General features: G+C 36.0%; 1 protein-coding gene across 1 annotated transcript in view; it reads left to right on the forward strand.

The window, feature by feature from the left end:
- Window positions 1–22259, forward strand: part of LOC102953951 (DExD/H-box helicase 60) — a 182791-nt gene that overhangs the window by 134942 nt on the left and 25590 nt on the right. Inside the window, exons 31-36 of the mRNA XM_042983654.1 lie at window positions 144–296; window positions 2457–2561; window positions 7879–8079; window positions 13826–13930; window positions 14214–14355; window positions 15964–16085. Coding sequence (XP_042839588.1) covers window positions 144–296; window positions 2457–2561; window positions 7879–8079; window positions 13826–13930; window positions 14214–14355; window positions 15964–16085 — 828 coding nt within the window. The remainder of the gene's footprint in view (window positions 1–143; window positions 297–2456; window positions 2562–7878; window positions 8080–13825; window positions 13931–14213; window positions 14356–15963; window positions 16086–22259) is intronic.

The following is a 22259-nucleotide window of genomic DNA, read 5'->3' on the forward strand; positions in this document are numbered from 1 at the left end:
ATAGAGTCCATTTCAAGCACTTGCTTCGTTTCGTCAAACGACTGCATAGTATGACTGTTATTTTCATTTAACTATTTTATTTTCATTTAAATTAAACTTAGATAAGAAATGATCAAAATCCCTAACACTCTTGCTTCTTTCAGACTTTGCAGATGGTGTTTGATCGAGTAAAATTCACAAGAAAAGGTGAAGAACTGAAGGCTTTGGCAAGAAGGGGTATTGGATATCATCACAGCTCTTTAAACTTCAAAGAAAAACAGTTAGTTGAGATTCTTTTTCGGAAAGGATTTATTAGGGTAGGTAAATGTTTTCATTCCAAAAAGTGAAGCTATGTGTGTAGGAAAGTGAGTGTCCATGAAAAATGGACCACTTTTTTCTCATCTAATTATATCTTTTTTTAAATAGCCCATAATGTCACTGCATATTCTTCCATCTCATTTAATTGAGGGAGGGGGTTTGAAGTTTATCATTTAGCTTTTCTCTTTTTCAAGAGATTAAAATATTCTCTAAACAGATACTTTTCTAAATATTTCTGTAATGAAGCATACCTATTATGATCTTGGAACAACCCCTTTCTGTTTCATTTATAATATCTAGGGAATTTTGTCAGCTGTTCATATAATTTTGGCTACAGACATTCTTTCCTGGGTTTGGAGGATGCTTATGATAGGATTTTGAGCAAATCTTTTCGCAATTTAATAGCTGAAATAAGAGCAAGAATGCATTGCTTCCTCAGTGCCCCATTGCATAACTTGGCAATGAATCATTCCTAAATGAGTCACTCCTAAATGCTCTCTCTCCTATCACTAATAATGGACAAGAGGAAGATTACTTTAAATAGCTTGAAAACCAACCCTTACTATGTTTTAGTTAGTATGTTCCATGAGGGTGCATGGGGATAATCTGGATAAACCCACAAGGAGGATTTATATAATTTCTTTGTTTACATCTTGAGTAATATTTAAAAATAGCCTGTGAGTTTTAAAAATTATCCATATTAAAATTTTTGTATGATGGATATTACATTTGTGTGTGTGTGAGAGAGAAAGAGACACAGAGATACAGAGACACAGAGTGAGAGAGAGGGAGGGAGACAGAGCAAGAGGAGGAGGGTTGAGAGGAGAGAGTGAGAGAGTACTACTGTAAGGAGTATCTTTTAATCTTGAACTAGATGTTGAGAAAAATTAAAGGGTAATTTTTTTAATCTGGATAAAAATAAAACTATGTCATTAACAACTTTGCTTAATTTCTCTCTTAACTAATAATAAGCTATTTATTTGCTTTAAAAGCCAATAACTGGACACAAAATTTTCTCCAGGATTATAAATTCAGGAAAATAGGCACACTTATTTTGATCAGTATGTCTTGTGTCTAAAATACTATATGTTAAGTGGTAGTGTCTTAATTACTATTATTTTAATAAATGAATAATTGGATCACTGTAGAAAAGACACTATGGAAATAGTGATAGCTTTGTTATAAAGAACACATTTTTAAAAAGGTGTTTTTTTCTAGTTACAGCATAAATTTAATGTTTTTACTCTGCCCACTTTTTTTAATTGAAGAACTTTAGAAAAATTCTTAATAAATGTGTTTTTCATTGTCACAGATATATTCAGTTACAGAATAAATAGAGAAAATTATTCCAAATACTTAAATATTAAAAATAAACCGTAGCATATATGACAGTCAATGTAAAGAGAAAAAGAAGCCATTTAAAATACCCAACATTATATGAGAAAATGAGCAAAAGTTGATCATTTAAGAAACTTTAAAGTTTATCCTACCCCTTTGTTTGGTCAGTTATCAAGGCAATTCAGAGGGAAAAATGAAACTTTGTTTTAGTATTATAAAATATGTTCTTTCCAAAGAAATAAACTTCACGAATAAGTTATAGTGGATGAAGTAGGCAATTGCCCACAAGTGGGTTTATAAAAGTATTATTACTGTGTCATAAGGAAATTCCCTTTTTAGTTATTATTAAGAAATAGTTACTGAACACCTGTCATTTATTCTTCTCAGTGTGGAGATACAATGGTGAATAGGGCTTGGAGTCTGGTATAGGAGAAATAAACAAATACTATTACTATTATACTAGTAGTCATTAATGCTATGAGGAGAAATAATGTAGGATAGTGTGGGTGGTTATTCTGGGTGTGGTAGACCAGAAATTTCTCTTTGACATTTGAGCATAGAACTGAACAAACCAGGTGAATATTTGGGAGAAGAATATTACGTGCAGAGCAGTGACTGGTATGGTCCTGGGCTGAGAATGTACTGGATGTGTTTGTGAAATAACAAGATTACCAACGTGGCTAGTATCTCTAGCCACTTGGTTCACTTGGAAAAATACCATTTTCCAACTGTGGTTCGGCTGAACTTCAAAGACTTTCAGTAACTATATGGCATTCTAGTGAAATGCTATTTTACGACATAATTTTTTTTTCTCTCTCTAGGTGGTGACAGCTACTGGGACACTTGCTTTAGGCATCAACATGCCTTGTAAATCTGTGGTTTTTGCTCAAAACTCAGTCTACCTGGATGCTTTAAATTACAGACAGGTATTTCAATATGCATACACTCACTATTGCATCATGAAAATAGGACCATAAAATAGTAAAAAATGTGAGCTGTTAGTTTACAAACATATTGCAATTTGTGTGCTAGCACACCTTGACATTCATTCATGCCTGACTGTCATTTTTAGCTGTGGTATAGGGGAAAGCATGTGAGCTAGGAATGGTGTGGCCATTACTAACCAGATATGTGACCTTAGGTGAGATATCTGACCCGCCTGATCCTTTTTTCCTATCTCCAAAATAGGGGTAATAATTATTATCCCATAGCATTTGTAAAAATTAAATGAAGTAATTTCTACAAAAGGTACACATCAAAGGTGCAGGATAAACATTTACTCATTCATTTCCTGTGCATATGATTTTGCCTCTGGAGCTAACACTTCTCTCTTTTTTTCTCCCAATACACAATCTTTTACCAAGCCCATTTCATTATTCTCCTACATGTAGTGGTATTCGATTTTTGCCTTGCAATTTCTGCTTTCACCTACATGTAGTGGTATTTGATTTTTGCCTTACAATTTCTGTTTTCACTATCTCTCATCATATATTCTTGGCCTTGTATTATTATTTTTTAAATGTTTCTTTATTTATTTTGAGAGAGAGAGAGAAAGAGTGGGGAAGGGACAGTGAGAGGGGAGAGAGAATCCCAAGCAGGCTCCCCGCTATAGTGCAGAGCCCGACACAGGGCTCCATAGAGTGATGCAGGGCTCAATATCACAAACCATGAGATCACGAACTGAGCTGAAATCAAGAGTCAGATGCTTAACTGACTGAGCCACCCAGGCACTTGGCTTTGTATTATTAAAACAGTTCTCTAGAAACTGAGGGTTGATGGGGGGTGGGAGGGAGGGCAGGGTGGGAGGGAGGGCAGGGTGGGTGATGGGTATTGAGGAAGGCACCTTTTGGGATGAGCACTGGGTGTTGTATGGAAACCAATTTGACAGTAAATTTCATATATTAAAAAATAAAAAAAAAAAAAAAAAAAAAAACAGTTCTCTAGATTTTCGATTCTCCTTACTCTCCTATGCCCCGCACACAGTATAGTTTGTCTTTATAGGCTTCCATACTCAGGAACATTTGATGATTCTTTCTGCCAGTGGCATCAAATTTCGATATATCAGCCAATATTCAAGTTTTTCCCCTCTAAGCACTTACTTTCTATTCCCTTATAGACTTTGTTCCTACCCAATATAACACCCCTGTTATTTCCCACCACTTTACTAACCTCTACCCCCGTTCTCCTGATTTCTTCTCCTGCTCCTGTGTCTGCATGAACTCTCCTCTCCCACATCATCTTTGGGAATCACAGAGTTAGGGTTCTGGAGCAAGGGTGTTATAATATTTCAGAAATTGAACTTGGGAATCCAATTACCAGGGTGTGAATTCAGGACCTTTCACTTTCTGGTGTTTAACTATAGACAAGTTTCTTCTACTCCCCCTGTCCTTATTTCTACATTGTAAAATGGAGTTAATGATCATATTGTCTTAACGACTACCTTTAAAAGATAGCTTAAAATCCAGATTTGTGATGCTTTCAGTTTTGGTTTTCTTTTTCAGGATTGCTTTGGCTATTCAGGGTCATTTGTGGTTCCATACAAATTTTAGGATTGTTCTAGCTCTGTGAAAAATGCTGGCAATATTTTGATGGGGATTGGATTAAATGTGTAGACTGCATAAAATGTATAGACATTTTAACAATGTTTTTCCAGTCCATAAGCATGGAATGCTTTTCCATTTCTTTATATCCTCTTCAATGTCTTTTATAAGTGTTGTATAGTTTTCAGAGTATAGATCTTTTACCTCTTTGGTTGGGTTTATTCCTAGGTATCTCATTGTTTTTGGTGTAATTGCAAATGGGATAAATTCCTTGATTTATTTTTCTGTTGCTTTGTTATTGGTGTATAGAAATGCAAAATAATTCTGTATGTTGGTTTTATATCCTGTGACTTTGCTGAATTCATGTATTAGTTCTAGCAATTTTTTGGTGGAGACTTTCAGCTTTCTACATAGAGTATCATGTCATCTGCAAATAGTGAAAGTTTGACTTCTTCCCTACCAATTTGGATGCCTTTTATTTCTTTTTGTTGTCTGGTTGCTGAGGCTAAGATTTCCAGTACTATGTTAAATTGTAATGGTGAGAGTGGACATCCTTGTCTTGTTCCTGACTATAGGAGAAAGGCTCTCAGTTTTTCCCCATTGAGGATATTACGCATGGGTCTTTCATTTATGTCCTTTATGATGTTGATATATGTTACATCTATACCTACTTTGTTAAGTGTATTTATCAAGAATGGATGCTGTAAAAAAGAAAAAAACAGAATGGATGCAGTATTTTGTCAAATGTTTTTTCTACATCTATTGAAAGGATCATAGGGTTCTTATCCTTTCTTTTATTAATGTGTTGTATCATATTGATTGATTTGCAAATATTGAACCACCCCTGCAGCCCAGAAATAAATCCCACTTGACCGTGGTGAATAATTCTTTTTGTGTCCTGTTGGATTTGATTTGCTAGCATCTTGCTGAGAATTTCTGCATCCATTTTCATCAGGGATATTGGCTTATAATTCTCCTTTTCAGTGGGGTCTTTGTCTGGTTTTTGGAATCAAGTTAATACTCGCTTCATAGAATGAGTGTGGAAGTTTTCCTTCCATTTCAATTTTTTGGAACAGTTTGAGAAAATAGGTATTAACTCTGCTTTAAATGTCTGCTGCTAGAATTCCCCGGGGAAGCCATCTGGCCCTAGACTTTTGTTTGGATTTTTTGACTGCTATTTCAATTTCTTTGCTGTTATGGGTCTGTTCTATTTCTTTCTGTTTCAGATTTTGTAGTTTGTATGTTTCTAGGAATTTATCCATTTCTTCTAGATTGCCCAGTTTGTTGGCATATAATTTTTTCATAGTATTCTCTTATCATTGTTTGTATTTCTGTGGTGTTGATTGTGATCTCTCACCTTTCATTTGTGATTTTATTTATTTGGGTCCTTTCCCTCTTCTTTCTGATAAGTCTAGCTAGGGGCTTGTCAGTTTTACTAATTCTTTTGAAGAATTAGCTCTTAGTTTCATTGATCTGTTCTACTAGGTGTTCTTTTTGTTTGTTTCCATATCATTTATTTTTGCTCTAGTCTTTATTATTTCCATTCTTCTGCTAACTTTACACTTTATTGCTTTATTTGCTGTTCCTTTTCTAGCTCCATTAGATGTAAGTTTAGGTTGTGTGTTTGAGACCTTCTTACTTCTTGTGGTAGACCCATATTGCAGTATACTTCCCTCACAGGAATGCCTTTGCTGTATCCCAAAGGTTTTAGACTGTCATGGTTTTATTTTCATTTGCTTCCATGTACTTTATAATTTCCCCTTTAATTTTCTGGATAACCCATTCATTGTTTAGTTGGATGTTCTTTAATCTCCATGTATTTGTGGTCTTCCCAAATTTTTTCTTGTGGTTGACTTCCAGTTTCAAAGCGTTGTGGTCTGAAAATATGCATGGTATAATCTCAGTTTTTTTGTACTTGTTGAGGCTGATTTGTGACCTAGTATGTGATCTATTCTGGAGAATGTTCCATGTGCACTCGAAAAGAATTTGTATTCTGTTTTAGGATGGAATGTTCTGAATATATCTGTTAAATCCATCTGGTTCAGTGAATCATCCAAAGCCATTGTTTCCTTGTTGATCTTCTGCCTAGGTAATCTGTCTATTGCTATAAGTGGGGTGTTAAAGTTCCCTACTGTTATCATATTATTGTCAGTGTGTTTCTTTATGTTTGTGATTAATTGATTGGTATATTTGGGTACTTTCATGTTGGGAGCACAAAATTTACAATTGTTAGATCTTCTTGGTGTATAGACCCCTTAATTATGATATAATGCCCTTCTTCATCTCTTGTTACAGTCTGTTTTAAAATTTAGTTTGTCTGATATAAGTATGGCTACTCTAGCTTTATTTTGGCATCCATTAGCCTGATATATGGTTCTCCATACCCTCACTTTCAAGCTGCCAGTGTCTTTAGTCTAAAATGAGTCTCCTGTAGGCAGCATATAGATGGGTCTTCTTTATTTTTATCCATTCTTATACTGTACATCTTTTTATTGGATCATTATTGGTCTTCTTGGGGAAGGGCCTGCTGCTCTAATTCTTAGGCGGATTTGCCTAAATGGAGATGTGCCTGGAGGGTGCGGGGGTGGGGCTTGGTGTAACACCTCCATTCTCTACCCAGTGGCACAGTTTAGCTCACTGAAGTCAACCAATGCTGGTGGGCTATTTGTGAAAATGGCTTTGCCCCATTCTCTAGTCTCTGGAGTGGGAAGTTCACACCCTCCCAGACACATAAATAATCATTCCTCCTGTGTCTCCAGCTTCTGTCAGATCCCTACCTTCACCCTGTCTGTGTCTGAGCTGTCCACCTGTCAGGTGGTATAGCTCTCCTCTGTTTTGTCTCAGCTGTGGCTGTGTTTCAAAATCATACACTTCAGAGACTTCTGGGGCTCAACCTACGCTTATACTGTAAGAGAGGGTCTCGCTGTGCTATGGCCAGGCTCGGCTTACCCCATAAAACAGTTGCATAACCACACAGCAGCAGCAGCTTGAAGTTTATGGTAAATCACAACACACAGCTGATGCCGGGGTTTGCTGCCCTCAGCCAGAGTCTTTGTTCCTATACAGGCCATGAGGCAGCTCAGTGGCACCCACCAGATCTTTTGCCCATGGAGAGGCTGTATCACCTCTACCAAATGCACTCTGTGTAAGGAAATCACTTCTCCTTTCTCCCTGGGCTCCACCCTGCTTCCTCACTGGAGCACCAGCAGGTGCCAACCTCCTGAACTTCAGACTCTCTACTCTGCTGTTTATAAAAAAAAACGGTGGTATTGAAACCCTCTCCTTTTTCCCTGTCAGTGGTTTTGGGGAATGATTTTCTTGTGCACTCCTGTGTGTATGTTTTCACTCCTGTTCCCCCCCATTCTTTCTCTCTGGCTACTTTTCACGGGTAGTGATTTTCTTTTGTGAACCTGATACTCTCTGCTCCCTGTCTCCTTCTCTTTTTCTCCTCTGTGAAAAGGGCTCCCTCCTCTCTGGGGCACGGTGGCTTTTCTCTCCCCCAATTCACTTCTCCACGTTGCGTACCTGCCATGTTCTCTCCCTCAAATTATGCGGATTGATCTCTTAATCCTCAGATTGATTTCCTAGGTGTTCAGATGATTTGATGTTGATCTAGCTGTGTTTAAGAGATGAGACAAGGTCAGGGTGCTCCTCCTACTCTGCCATCTTTCGGGGAGGTTTTACTTTGTAATTTTGTTTCCAGATGTCTGGACGTGCTGGAAGACGAGGTCAAGACCTGATGGGAGATGTATATTTCTTTGATATTCCATTGCCCAAGATAGGAAAACTCATTAAATCCAATGTTCCTGAACTGAGAGGACAGTTTCCTCTCAGCATAACCCTGGTCCTGCGACTCATGCTGCTGGCTTCCAAGGGAGATGACCCAGAAGATGCTAAGGCAAAGGTACCGTGCTTGACATTTTCTGAGGTATTGTCTTCATTACTAGCTGCGCTGTGATTGGTTTGCTCTTGATTAGAAGTCTGTAGCAGTAACTCTTCTGTTTCATCAGTTTTTTTTATGTTTTGCAGTGTCTTAAATAGTATAAGGTTGGGAGTGGAATGGGAGAATAATAATTAGTTTTATTTGTCTCCTCTATCAATTATAGAATTCATGGCTGGATGGACATATGGAATTAAAGATTACCTTTTTCATGTGTGATCAGCATTATCCTACAGTACTAAGTGTGCTGCCTATAGATTTTAAAAGATGTGGGTTAGATTCTGGTTTTCAAAAGGAACAGGATTCGTTGTTATCATTTCATAATAAAAGTTAATTTTTTTTTGTAAAAAAAATAGTAACCCTAAGTCATCAAGGAATATTTAGATAATGCAAAAGGTTGAAAGAAGGAAAAGGTTTTATCATCCAAAGACAGTGAGTGATATTATCATTTTGGTATTTTGGCATAGGTATGCATTTGGTTTCAAATACTGATATATTTAATTGGACTTCAGAATATGGTTGTAAACTTTTCCTGAAGTTTATTTGCTCAGGTAAATATTTTAAGTCCAGTGCCACAATGAGAGGTTTAAAATTCATAATTAAACCAATTTGATTTTCATCCTTATGAAGATGCATTGTTAAAGACACCCATTCTTCCCTGTTTTTGTATATGCCCAATGAAATCAGTGTTTGTCAATGTGTTTGTCAATGTGAGGGTTCTTTTAGGACTTCTGTGATGAGTTGGCTCTTGTGTTGTTGATGGTCTTACAAAGCAGACATATATCATTTTAGACCAAAACTTCCCCATTTCTGCATTCTTAATTGTTACTTCTGTGTAGGAAAGAAAAACACATTTTTAGTAACCTTTTAAAAATATTTTTTAGAAAGTTTATTGAATTGGTTTATTTTCTTTGCCTTGGCATATTTGAGAAGATCTATCTAATCTTTATACATAAAAGGCTCAAATGTGGACATAAAATTCTTAGAATATTCTCTTTACTCATCACATCAAACTAAGATAGCTTCTTTTCTTCTGGCATTTACTGTTACAGAGGAGTAGATTTTTTTCGTCTCCCCTAGTGGAGCCATGCTAATTCCTGTTTTCTTGTAGTTAGTTTGATTTTTTCTGTCTATGTAATTATATGAATATTTAAAAAAATCCTTATGTTTCAAATTCTTTTCCTCAAGATTTTCTGTTCTGTGAATCAGTTTTTATTTTTTTTTTTTTTAATTTTTTTTTCAACGTTTTTTATTTATTTTTGGGACAGAGAGAGACAGAGCATGAACGGGGGAGGGGCAGAGAGAGAGGGAGACACAGAATCAGAAGCAGGCTCCAGGCTCTGAGCCGTCAGCCCAGAGCCCGACGCGGGGCTCGAACTCACGGACCGCGAGATCGCGACCTGGCTGAAGTCGGACGCTTAACCGACTGTGCCACCCAGGCGCCCCAGTGAATCAGTTTTTAAAGTGATGTTTTTGTTATTAAATGTTAAGAGCTTTGAAACTTTATGTTCAGGTTTAAAAAACAATTTTAATGTTTATCTATTTATTTTGAGAAAGAAGGATAGAGAGCGAACAGGGGATGGGCAGAGAGAGAGAGGGAGACAGAATCCCCAGCAGGCTCTGCATTGTCAGCATGGAGCCTAATGAGGGGCACAAACTCACGAACCCCAAAATCATGACCTGAGCCGAAAACAAGAGTCGGACGCTTAATTGACTGAGCAACCCAGGCTCCCCTTCATGTTCAGATTTTTTAAATTGTGGTAAAATACAAATAACGTAAAATGTATCATCTTAACCATTTTTAAGTGTGCAATTCAGTATTGCTAAATGTATTTGCATTGTGCAATGCTCAAGTAGTTTTGGAATGCAAAAGAGGTTTCTTAAATTAGATCTTTGATATTTGCTTCTGTTTTAATTTGTTCAACTTTTTCAGGAAAAGGTTTAATTTTTAAATCAAAAATCCTTTTTTGGTTCTCTAATGCTATGTTTTTCTTCATTATGATAAATCATGTGAAATTTATCTTTCACATTGATAATGCTGCTCTCCAGAGTTTCAGTTCTGCTCTTTAGTAATACACATGTGGATATTAAATCTGCTATGGAATTTTAGTTCTCCTGAAATTCTTCACTATTTCTTATGTCACTCTTTCACATTTTAATAAAATATTATTTTTTTAAATGTCAGTTTATAATTGTCCACTTACTTTATGTTGTTGTGCCTTGTCTTGTAGCAGTCTTGTCTTAGGACATCCGAGGATGCCAAATAATTTTTCAAAAAATTTTGTTGCTGCATGAAGAAAACAATTTTTATAGGTCGACCTTTTTTTCCTTTATGGTACCTTTTTGTTGTTGTTTGGTTTTGTTTAAGAGTAAGAACCAGTGTTTTCCTGATGGTTCTACGGAACCTGGTCCCTGATTTTCTTGTTGACCTCACCCTTCTCTTCCCCCCCACATGAGCCCACTACTGCTCCATAGATACTTCAGGTACATTACAGTCTGAGGACCATGACTTTGCGTGCATAGTCTCCCTGCTTTACCTTATTCAAGTTTTTGTTCTAACATTACTCTCAGTGAAGACTACTGTTACCACCCCTTCTAAATTGTAAATGTATCTCCTGTCTGCTCCACTGTGATCCTTATTCATTTATAGATAGCATATATCTCTTTTTATATAGCATCAAATCTCTCTCTCTCTTTCTCTCTCTCTCTCTCTCTCTCATGTTTTTATTTGTTTTCTCTATATTTCTCATTGAAATTTTCTCATTTACCCTGTGGCTAAAGACGTTTGTCCTAATTTCTGTGCAGACATTTATTTATTTATTTATTTATTTATTTATTTTTAATTCTTATTTATTTTTGAGAGACAGAGCATGAGCAGGGGAGGGGTAGAGACAGAGGGAGACACAGAATCCGAAGTAGGCTCCAGGCTCTGAGCTGTCAGCACAGAGCCCGATATGGGGCTTGAACCGATGAGCTGTGACATCATGACCTGAGCCAAAGTCAGAGGCTTAACTGCCTGAGCCATCCAGGCACCTCAGCTTGTGCACACATTTAATAAGTATTGTTAGCATGACAATAATTTTAGAAAGATGATCAATTTTCTTATAAAGAGTTGATCTATTGTGGGTTTTTGTCACTTTTGAATGCAGGTATGTTTGTTTCAATCTTATGGGAAGAGCCTAAATGTCCATCAACTGATGAATGGATAAAGGAAATTGTGGTTATATGTACAATGGAATACTACTTGGCAATGAGAAGGAATGAAATATAGACTTTTGTAGCAACGTGGTTGGAACTGGAGAGTGTTATGCTAAGTGAAATAAGTCATACAGAGAAAGACAGATACCATATGTTTTCACTCTTATGTGGATCCTGAGAAACTTAACAGAAGATCATGGGGGAGGGGAAGGGAAAAAAAAGTTAGGGAGGGAGGCAAACCATAAGAGACTCTTAAAAACTGAGAATAAACTGAGGGTTGATGGGGGGGTGGGAGGGAGAGGAAAGTGGGTGATGGGCATTGAGGAGGGCACCTGTTGGGATGAGCACTGGGTGTTGTATGGAAACCAATTTGACAATAAATTTCAGGAAAAGAAAAAAGAAATAAATCTTATGGATTGCCAAGGAATAAAATACATGATTTTACTCTGGCTTCTCTCTCACCACCTAATTGCTATTCAAATATCTATCTATCTATCTATCTATCTATTTATTTATTTAGAGTGTTGGCAGGGGAGGGGCAGAAGAAGAGGGAGAAGAGAATCTTAAGCAGGCTCCATGCCCAGCACGGAGCCCAATGTGGGCCTCGATCTCACCACTGTGAGATCATGACCTGAACCGAAATCAAGAGTGGGCTGCTTAACCGACTCAGCCACCCACGCACCCCCAAATACCCTTTTATTTTTTTTTTTAATTTATTTATTTATTTTTTTTTTAATTTTTTTTTCAACGTTTTTTTATTTATTTTTGGGATAGAGAGAGACAGAGCATGAACGGGGGAGGGGCAGAGAGAGAGGGAGACACAGAATCGGAAACAGGCTCCAGGCTCCGGGCCATCAGCCCAGAGCCTGACGCGGGGCTCCAACTCACGGACCGCGAGATCGTGACCTGGCTGAAGTCGGACGCTTAACCGACTGCGCCACCCAGGCGCCCCCCAAATACCCTTTTAAATCTGAAGCTAGGTGAATGGCTTTTGGCCCAAATGTCAGTATTTAGTAGATTTTTAACTTATGTAGCTTTTCTGGACTGAAAGTTTATTGATCTATTCCTGCCAGTCTCGCTGCCACATTGATCACGTGGATGTCATTCACCACTCCAAACTACATTATGCATTGCTGTCAGAGTCCTTACTGTCCTAATCAGACTTTAGTTATGTGTCTACATCTCTAAGATTACAGTGAACCACCATGAATTGCTCACCCTCTTAGTCGTCTGCTGTTTTCTTGCTATTGCCATCTAATTCTAAATGTAGAGCAACAGAAGAGGTAGCAGGAAGGGCATTTTTGGCACCCTGAGAAAGAATTGTCCTAGAGTAAAGGTGATGTCCACTATACCTCCCTTCCTTTCTCCCTTCTTTCTCTCCTCTCTACGTTCCCCCCACCCCCTTCTTTTCACAGAATCCACTGGCCTTAAAATGATTGCAGATTCTTCCTAGGTTCTATAAGCTCTCAGGCTTAATGGTGGCCAGGCTTAAATTTTGGTGATGTTGGGAAGTTTTCCTTTTGTTGGAACCTCATAGACATTTTAGTGGGCACATAAAAGATATCTGAACTGCTACCTCAATGCTGTTTTATATTGGAAACCAAGCAATCTTTTTACTACTTCGGTTCTAATCAAGATAGTTCCATTATTTTTGCAACAGTACTGCAGGACGTGCCACAGCATATCTTGTTTTCTCGCAGAACAAACCAAGAGCTGTAAACTCTTAAACTGGATTCACATTTATTGTCAGATTATTTGGCAGTACGTTTCATTTCTGATGATTCTGTTTGATACGTTCTGGTTGTTAAAAGAAGGATGCACCATGCCAGAAGATGGTAAAGCAAACAATATGAAATGTGACTGAGTCTTCGGTAATACCTATCCTGTTGTTTTGTATTCTTTTGTGTGATGGTCAGTCAGGTGCAGCCACAAGAGGAGTCAGAGGTGGAGCTCAGGAAAATAAAGTACTGTAAGTGTTAACGACAGGAACCACGGCACTCTCTGCAGGACTCTGTACAAAAGACAGCAGGCTGGTCAGGAGGCAGAGGATAAGAGCAGCGGGAAGGTTTGGGTGCCTGCTTTTATCAGAGTTTCTATAGGAAAAGCAAGACAGGGCAGGATAAGCAGTTTAGCATTGGCTGGTTTGAATAATTCTAGTGAGCTTTGTGTGGGCGGTACAGGTGGCCTCTTGTGGCCTGGTACCTGGCCCTGGGATGATTTAGGATACAAGAAATTTTGACTCTGTGGATGTGAGTCACTGAAGGAAGTAGTTAGGGGTATATGCTTGGGATTGGTTGGTTTGCCTATGATAGGCATGCTTTTAGGCAAATTGTTATTATGTTTAGAAATTAGCCAGCACTGGGAGGAGCAGTCTCTCATCAGCCAGAGAAGTTTTTTTAAGATGTCAAAACATCCTAATATACAGGAAAAAAAAATTGAATTACAATATACCCATATTATTATTTACAAATGAATTTCATAGAACTAACATGGTGTAAATTATTCTTTCAAGGTGCTGTCAGTGCTAAAGCATTCATTGTTGTCCTTCAAACAACCCAGAGTCACGGAGATGTTAAAACTTTACTTCTTGTTTTCTTTGCAGTTTCTTATGAAACAGGTATGGCTGCCCTTTGTTTTTGTTTTTGTTTGTTTTATTTTTTTGAAAAGGAATGGAACTATCTTTAATTTTTATCATGCCAAATTAGTTATAGTCTTTAGAAGGTCCTATCCATTGACTAATATTTCTTACACTTGATATAATTACCAAAACTTGGCGAGGTAATGATTACCAATCTCTCTTACATTGGCATTAAGTACTATTTTAAACTGATAATCAGTTCGTTATTAGTTCATGTCTGTGGTGAGTTGACTCAAACTAATAAATTATTTTTGTTCTTTAGGGCTATTTAGATCAAGAAGGTAAACTGATGGGGTTTGCTGGACTTGTATCACATTTGCATTATCATGAGCCTTCTAATCTTGTGTTTGTCAGTTTTCTTGTAAAAGGCCTTTTCCGTAATCTTTGTCAGCCAACTAGGAAAGGTAAGCTTGATGTTTTGGGTATATAATCTAAAAATAGTAACAGAGACTATATGAAGCCAACACTTGAGGAGTATTTTTTCCTACAAATATTTAGATAATTTAGAGATGCCAAACTAGATAAAATGAAGTTTTATATACCTACTAATTGTATGGAAGACAGCCATATTTTGTGACACCTATTTTAAAATGTCAATTTCTTATGAACTTTAGTGATTTCTGGACTCCAGGATTCAGAACTTATTAAATAATGTATGGTTTTTTAATAAATATTTTTTCTAATTAAATGTTACACATGCTCTTCATACAAAAAGGATATAGGAAAGCATTATGTTAAATAGGAAATTCACCATCAGTGTTTGTGTATATTTTCTTCCAATCATATTTTCTTAGACTGTAACTATATAGTATATTTAAATAACTGATATTACTTTAATTGCATAATCTAGAATCTTGCTTTCCCCAAAATATATTTTTGCCAATATCCTGTAAATTTTTTGTGAATTCCATTTTAATGTCCACCTAATACTCCACTTAACACATTTTTTATTAAAACCTTTTTGGTTTTTATAATTAAACCATGGACCTTTAAACAGTGTCCCTAAAAGAAATATTTTCCTTTTTGTGCTTACATTTGTTATAGTTCCTAATGCCTGGCAAATGCTGTGCCTTTCGGAGCGTTTCTTTATCTTCTATCATGAATTGATAACAACAGTTATCAGGTTTAGTTACTATGCTCTGACCATGCATTGTTCTGTGAAACAAGGATACTCAGGAAATTCTGTCCCCTCAAAAGCTCTGCAACAGGAGAAATAAGTTCCTGCAAGCGGAAATACCGTTGTGTTTATTGTTATGTGTGTGTGGGTGGGGTGGGGTATGAGGGTGTATGCTATTATAAACATGGAGATAGAAAATTTGATAACTTTATGAGGCACATAATATGGCTATCACTATTTTGTAAATGAGGAAACTCAGACACAGAGAAGTTAAATAAATTGCCATGGTCACACAAATTACTAAGTGTCAGAGCCAAGATTGAAATAGGAAGAGTCTGATTCTGGAGCCCAAGTTATTAAATGCAGCACCTTTGTAATCACTACTGTATAGTGCTCATGTGTTGTGAAGAATAGAACGTAAGTCAAGTTGATGGTATCTTAGTATGAGTGGCGAGAAGGTAAGACCGGGAGGTAAAGCTGGGAGGTGATTTGTGGGCTGTACTTTGGAAAGCCTTAAATGCTAGACTAAGGAGATTGGATTTTGTTTATGAGGCATTAGATACAATCAGAGATGTTTGAATAGGTGAGAAACATGATCATAAAATGCTTCAGGAAAACTGATCATAGCCCGAATTTGGGGAGCAGAATCCAGGTAAGGAGATGAGGCAATTTGTGGTTGGAATGGCTAGGGTATGAATTAGAGTGGGAGTAGCAAGAGTGGAAAAGAAGGCACAGATGTAAACTGTCAGCAGACGGAGTCATTCCTTGGTTGCTATATTTGTCACAGATTTTCAGTTTTCATGAAATGAAATGCAATAGAACATACAATTTAAATGTTAAAAATGGGATTGATACCGGTTTTTACATTTGTAACAAGACACTTTGTTTTATATAGGCTCAAAACATTTTTCTCAAGATGTTATGGAAAAGCTAGTGTTAGTATTGGCAAATCTATTTGGAAGAAGACTGCTTCCAGCGAAGTTCCAAGATACTACTCTCAAGTTTTATCAATCAAAGGTAAAATGTATGCTTCTGATAACATTAAATAATTAGTATAATTAAATAGACCCTATCATAAGTGATTCAGCAGCAGTAGGATTTTTATCAACATAGGTTTCATTTGTTTTGTGGAATAATAATTTTTCTTTCTGTAATGACTATTAAATTTAACCTCAAATTCATAAGCTTCTCCCTGTAAACCTATCAAAAGATCAATTGCCTTAAGAAAAATAAGATGAAGAATTTTGTTCATGTTTTCCATTTGCTTGTATGATAGTGTCAAATTACAGCATTCAGCAGCTAAAGAGACCATGTAGATAATTATACATTGAAGGAACTTTAATGAACTTAAAGAAAAGTCCCTATCATTGAATCTGTAGTTCTCATAGGGTCTTTTTATGTTGAGATAGGGCTATGTTAGGAAATATATGTTGTGAACTCTAATGTCCTCATTGAAAAAAATATTAGAATAGTCATTGAAGAAATCATTCTTGACTCATACAGAATAGAAACAAAAAACTGCCGATTTTATTTGCAAAATATTCTTTGATCATGATTTGCTATTTTTAAATCAACATCAAATACTATTACCAATTTACTCTATAAGAATCTGAGAAAGTGGGATAGTCTGGTTATACTACATAATCTTAGTAAAAGGTGACAAGGAACAAAAAGAGATGAGTTAATCTATATTGTCTAATTCCACAAATACAAATCTTAGGCCTCACACAATGTTGTCTTGATCAGTGAACACATCTTTAGTTATTGGTCTATCATCTTCACATTTTTTTCATCACATGTATACGCTTGAAGTATTGCTCGTTTTGTTTAAATGATTTATATTAAACTTGGGAAAGTCAATATCTGAATTCTCACAAAGACATCATAAAAATCCACAATAAAAGAAGGTTTTGCATGAAGACCTCCTCTCTCTCTCACTGTCACTCTCTCTCGCTTTTCTTAAAGTTTATTGGAAATTTGTGCACTTCCAGGTAAGGTATAGTAAATGGTCATCATTTGTATTGCAACAGAGAGCTCTGGAAACAATGATTGGCTAAAATTATACAACGGCAAGAACTTATTCAAGGTGTGATAGGGATCTCTAACCATGGTTTTTCTCCCAAAGAATTTGTTGATTCTGGACACGGTTTGAAAATGTTCTTAGCATATACAGAGCCTCTTCTGTGAGATTAAAAAAATTATGAAAGCTTTTAGTGATCACATGGGGCTAAAGTGACAAAAACTTGAGAGACATCGTATTTCTATGAGTTTACTGAGGATGTTTATACTGAGTCCCAGATCTGCATGAAATGTTGGGTTACTACACAAAATTTTTTTGTAGTCTTGTGGAATTTATTAAAGAAAACCCACGCAGGGGCGCCTGGGTGGCTCAGTCGGTTAAGCGTCCGACTTCAGCTCAGGTCACGATCTTGCGGTCTGCAGTTCGAGCCCCGCGTCGGGCTCTGTGCTGACACCTCAGAGCCTGGAGCTTGCTTCCGATTCTGTGTCTCCCTCTCTCTCTGCCCCTCCCCCGTTCATGCTGTGTCTCTCTCTGTCTCAAAAATAAATAAACGTTAAAAAAAAAAAAAGAAAGAAAACCCACGCAAAGGAAGGTTCTGCATTTATTCATAGGCTTGTATCCCCCTCAAAACATTTTGAAGGCTTTTAGAGCTGAAGGATATAAAGGGTTAGGAAGTTCTGTAGGAAAGAGGTAAATCTTTGGCAGTCTTAGGACTGAGAAAACTAGGCCCACCAGTCTCATACTCAAAGTTCCAAGAGGGTCATGACTCAGGAACAGAGATAAATTGGATATAGACTGAAATTTAATAAAACTGGAAAACAATATTAGCAATACCAACAATATCACTTTAATCTCTACTTGGATCAAAGTGATCACATCTTCACTCATTTAACCAAATACAAAAGGGGGAGAACTCACTCTGGTGGAAGATGACATCAGCCTACCAGGTCCTTTAATAAACAATTTCTGGTGAAAAAAAAGCTACAAAACTAAAAAAGTGAATAAGCAAGAAGATATGGCCAGATGGCAGCAAGAAAAGCAGCAATAGTAGTACACACAGAGATGATTCAGATACTGGAGTTAAGAGACAAAGAATATAAGTATGGTTAATATGTTAAAGAAAATAGGAGAAGTGATAGGCAAAATTCAGAAAGATGGAGACTTTCACCATATAATTAGAATTTTATCTGATAATTTTTTAATATTTGTTTATTTATGTGGAGAGTGCATGAGCTGGGGAGGGGCAGAGAGAGAGAGGAAGAGAGAGAATCCCAAGCAGGCTTCACGCTCTGTGTAGAGTCTGATGCCGAACTCGATCTCACAACTGTGAGATAAGGACCCGAGCTGAAGTCAAGAGCTGGATGCTTAATCAACTGAGCCACCCAGGCACCCTTTCTCAGATAATTAAATGGAGACTTAAGAATTGAAAAATATATCTGATCAGAATATATATATCAGAAGAAAGAATCAATGAGCTGACAGCTCAATAGAAAGTATCCAAATGGTAACAAAGAGAAAAAATTAAAATAAAGGCAGATAGCATAAGAGAATTATGGATCACATTCAAAATGTTTAATGTTATGTAATGGGAGTCCCCTAAGAAGAAGAGGGAGAAAAATGGCAGAAGAGTATTCAAAACTAATAACTTGGGAGTTTTCCAAAGCTGATAAAAGATAGCACTCCATAGTTTCAAAAGCTTATAAGTCAAATTCAAGAAGGGTAAATATAAAGAAATATTAAACAAAAACTACTCAAAGTCAAAAAAAGAGAAAAAATCATAAACTGGCTAGAGCTGAAATAGACATTTCCTTGAAAAAAAGCAATAAGATTGAAGGCCGACTTTTTAACCAAAATAATGGAAGCTAGAAGAAGATGGGCAAAAATTTCATCCTACTCTATTTTCATACAGAAATATGTACATATATTTTGCATGTATTTTAAATATAGTTTAAAATAGGGTAAATATATTGTGATTGAATTAATAACATATCAGGAAGATATGCATGTATCTACCTTATTTTTTTAGCTTTATTGTTATTGAAGTATAATTGACATACAAAGAATTGCACACGATTAATGTATACATCTTAATGTGTTGGACATATGCATATACCCATGATATCATCACTATAAGCAAAGTACTAAATATATTCATCACATCCCCAAACTTCCTAGTGTGTGGGGTGTTTTTTGTTTGTTTGTTTTTTTGGTAGGAACACTTAACATGATGTTTATCCTCTTGTATTTTAAAGTGCACAATATTGTATTGTTAACTATAGGTAGTTTGTTGTACAGCAGATCTCTAGAATTTACTTATCTTGTATAACAGAAATGTCATATCCAATGAAAAACAATTCCCCATTTCTTTAGGCCCTTGCAATCACCGTTCTGTTCTCTGCTTCTGTGAGTTTGACTATTTAAGATATAAATGGAATATAAAAATTTATAAGGTATAATTTCCAAATACGTGAAATCATGAAGTATTTGTCCTCCTACAACTGGCTTATTTTACTTGGCATAATATCCTCTAGGTTCATCCATGTTATTGCAAATAGAAAATTTTCCTTCTTTTTTTTTTTAATGTTTTTTATTTATTTTGAGAGAGAGAGCAGGGGAGGGGCAGAGAGAGGGAGCCCAAGTAGGCTTTGTGCTCTCAGCACAGAGCCTGACATGGGGCTCAATTTCACAAACCATAAGATCATGACCTGAGTCGAAACCAAGAGTTGGATGTTTAACTGACTGAGCCGCCCAGGTGCCCCAGATTTCCTCCCTTTTTAAGATGGAATAATATTCTACTGTAGGTATATTCCATATTATCTTATCCACTCATTGGTTGATGGACATTGGGTTGTTTCCATATCTTGCCTATTGTGAATAATGTTGCAATGAACATGGGGGTACATACATCTCTTCAAGATCTTTATTTCAATTATTTTGGATATATACTTCAAAATGGGATTACTGGATCATATGGTTCTATTTTTAATTTTTGAAGAAACCTTCAAATTTTTTCCATAGTGGCTGTACCGCTTTACATTGCAACCAAGGGTGTATAGGAATTCTAACTTTTCTATATTCCCCTCAACACTTATCTTTTGATTTTTTGATAATACCCATCATTAAAAGTTGAGTGACTTAATATATATGGTGGCCATTTGCATGTTTTCTTTGGGGAAGTGTCTATTCATGTCCTTTACCCCCCCTTTTTTTTTGCTCTTAAGTTATAGAATATTCTTATATATTTTAGATATTATCCCCTTATCGGATAGATGGCACCCTTGTCAAAGAGCTGCTGACCATATACATGGATTTATTTCTGGACTCTATTCTGTTCCATTAGTCTATATGTCTTTCATTATGCTGGTACCATACTGTTTTGATACTGTGGCTTTGATATATATTCTGAAATTAGATATGGTGATGCCTCTGGCTTTGTTTTATTTTCCCCTCAAGGTCATTTTGACTATTCAGGGTGTTTTGTGATTCTGTATGAATTTTGGGATTATTTTTCTATTTCTGTAAAAAATGCCATGGGATTTTGGTAAGAATTATAATGAATCTGTAGGTCACTTTGGATAGTTTTGTCATCTTAATAGTAATTATTCTTTCAATTTATGAACATGGCATGCCTTTCCATTATTTGTGTCCCCTATAATTTCTTTCAGTGTTTTATAGCTTTTAGTGTGGAGACCTTTCATCTCCTTGGTTAAGCTTATTCCTAAATATTTTATTCCTTTGATGCTATTGTAAATGAGATTGCCCTAATTTTCTTTTCAAATACTTAATGTACAGAAACACAAATTTTTTTATGTTGATTTTGTATCCTGCAACTTTGCTAATATTGCTTATCAGTTCTAATAGTTTTTGTGTATGTGCTAAAAGAAATATATGCCTTAGGTAAACAAAAAATCTAAACTTGGGAAACTTGAAAATATAACAGGGCATGAAGTGCACTAGAAAGGATAATGTGTGGGTAGATAATATCTACTGTACCTAAAAATAATTGTAAGATGTTATAATAAATTTATAATATATATACATAACTAAAATGCATGACATTTATAATGCAGGTGTTGGGAAGAGTAAATATATTTGAATATTTTAAGGTTCTTGCAGTATTAAGAGTCATGTAAATTAAAGATGTATTTTGTAATCTCTGGGCGTAAAGATTAGCAAAATAATGCACAAATAAATGATGATAGAAGAAAAACTGATAAAAAAAAGACAAGAACAGAGAAAATAATATATAATATATAGTCAAGATAGAAACCGAATACTAAAATAGTATATATAAACTCAACTGTGTAAGTAACTACATTGAATATATATGTGCTAAATGCATCACGTAAAATACTAACATTTTTAGATTGTATTAAGGAAAAAAACCCCCACAATTATATGCTGTTTATACAAATCACATCTTAGCTATATAGTCCAAGAAAGTTTGAAAGTAAATGCCAGGTCAGAAAATGCCAGATCAATACCAGAAGAATCAGAAACACCTTAAGTGTCTGAAAATTAACAGATTCATTTCCAAATACATGTAGGACATCAGAAGAAATAGCAAAAGAGTTAACATGGTTCTGAGACTGAAAGCATGGGTATAATACAGAGACCTGATGTAGTTGTAAGCCTTTTAACACTATTTGGTTTAAAAAAAAAATTGGGGGCGCCTGGGTGGCTCAGTCGGTTAAGCTTCCGACTTCAGCTCAGGTCACGATCTCACGTTCAGTGAGTTCGAGCCCCGCATCGGGCTCTGGGCTGATGGCTCAGAGCCTGGAGCCTGCTTCCGGTTCTGTGTCTCCCTCTCTCTCTGCCCCTCCCCCGTTCATGCTCTGTCTCTCTCTGTCTCAAAATAAATAAACGTTAAAAAAAATTTAAAAAAAAAATTGTACTTGTAATGTTTACTATGATAAAATACATCTTGGGCATAAATTAAATTCCTTAAAAAAGAAAATTAAAAAATTAAAATAAGAAAAATACATATAGGACAAAAATAAAATGGAAATTATAAAATATTTTAATTAAATAGTGAAAGAAGCATACACATACAAGATGCAATTCATTCAGTGATTGTAGGGAAATTTATAGCCTTATAATCATATTGTAGGAAAGAATAGAAGCTGAAAAAAAATTCAATGATTTAATTTTCAACTCAAGAAGCTGGGAAA

The sequence above is a fragment of the Panthera tigris genome, chromosome B1 (genome assembly GCF_018350195.1).
Source record: "Panthera tigris isolate Pti1 chromosome B1, P.tigris_Pti1_mat1.1, whole genome shotgun sequence".
Classification (NCBI taxonomy): domain Eukaryota; kingdom Metazoa; phylum Chordata; class Mammalia; order Carnivora; family Felidae; genus Panthera; species Panthera tigris.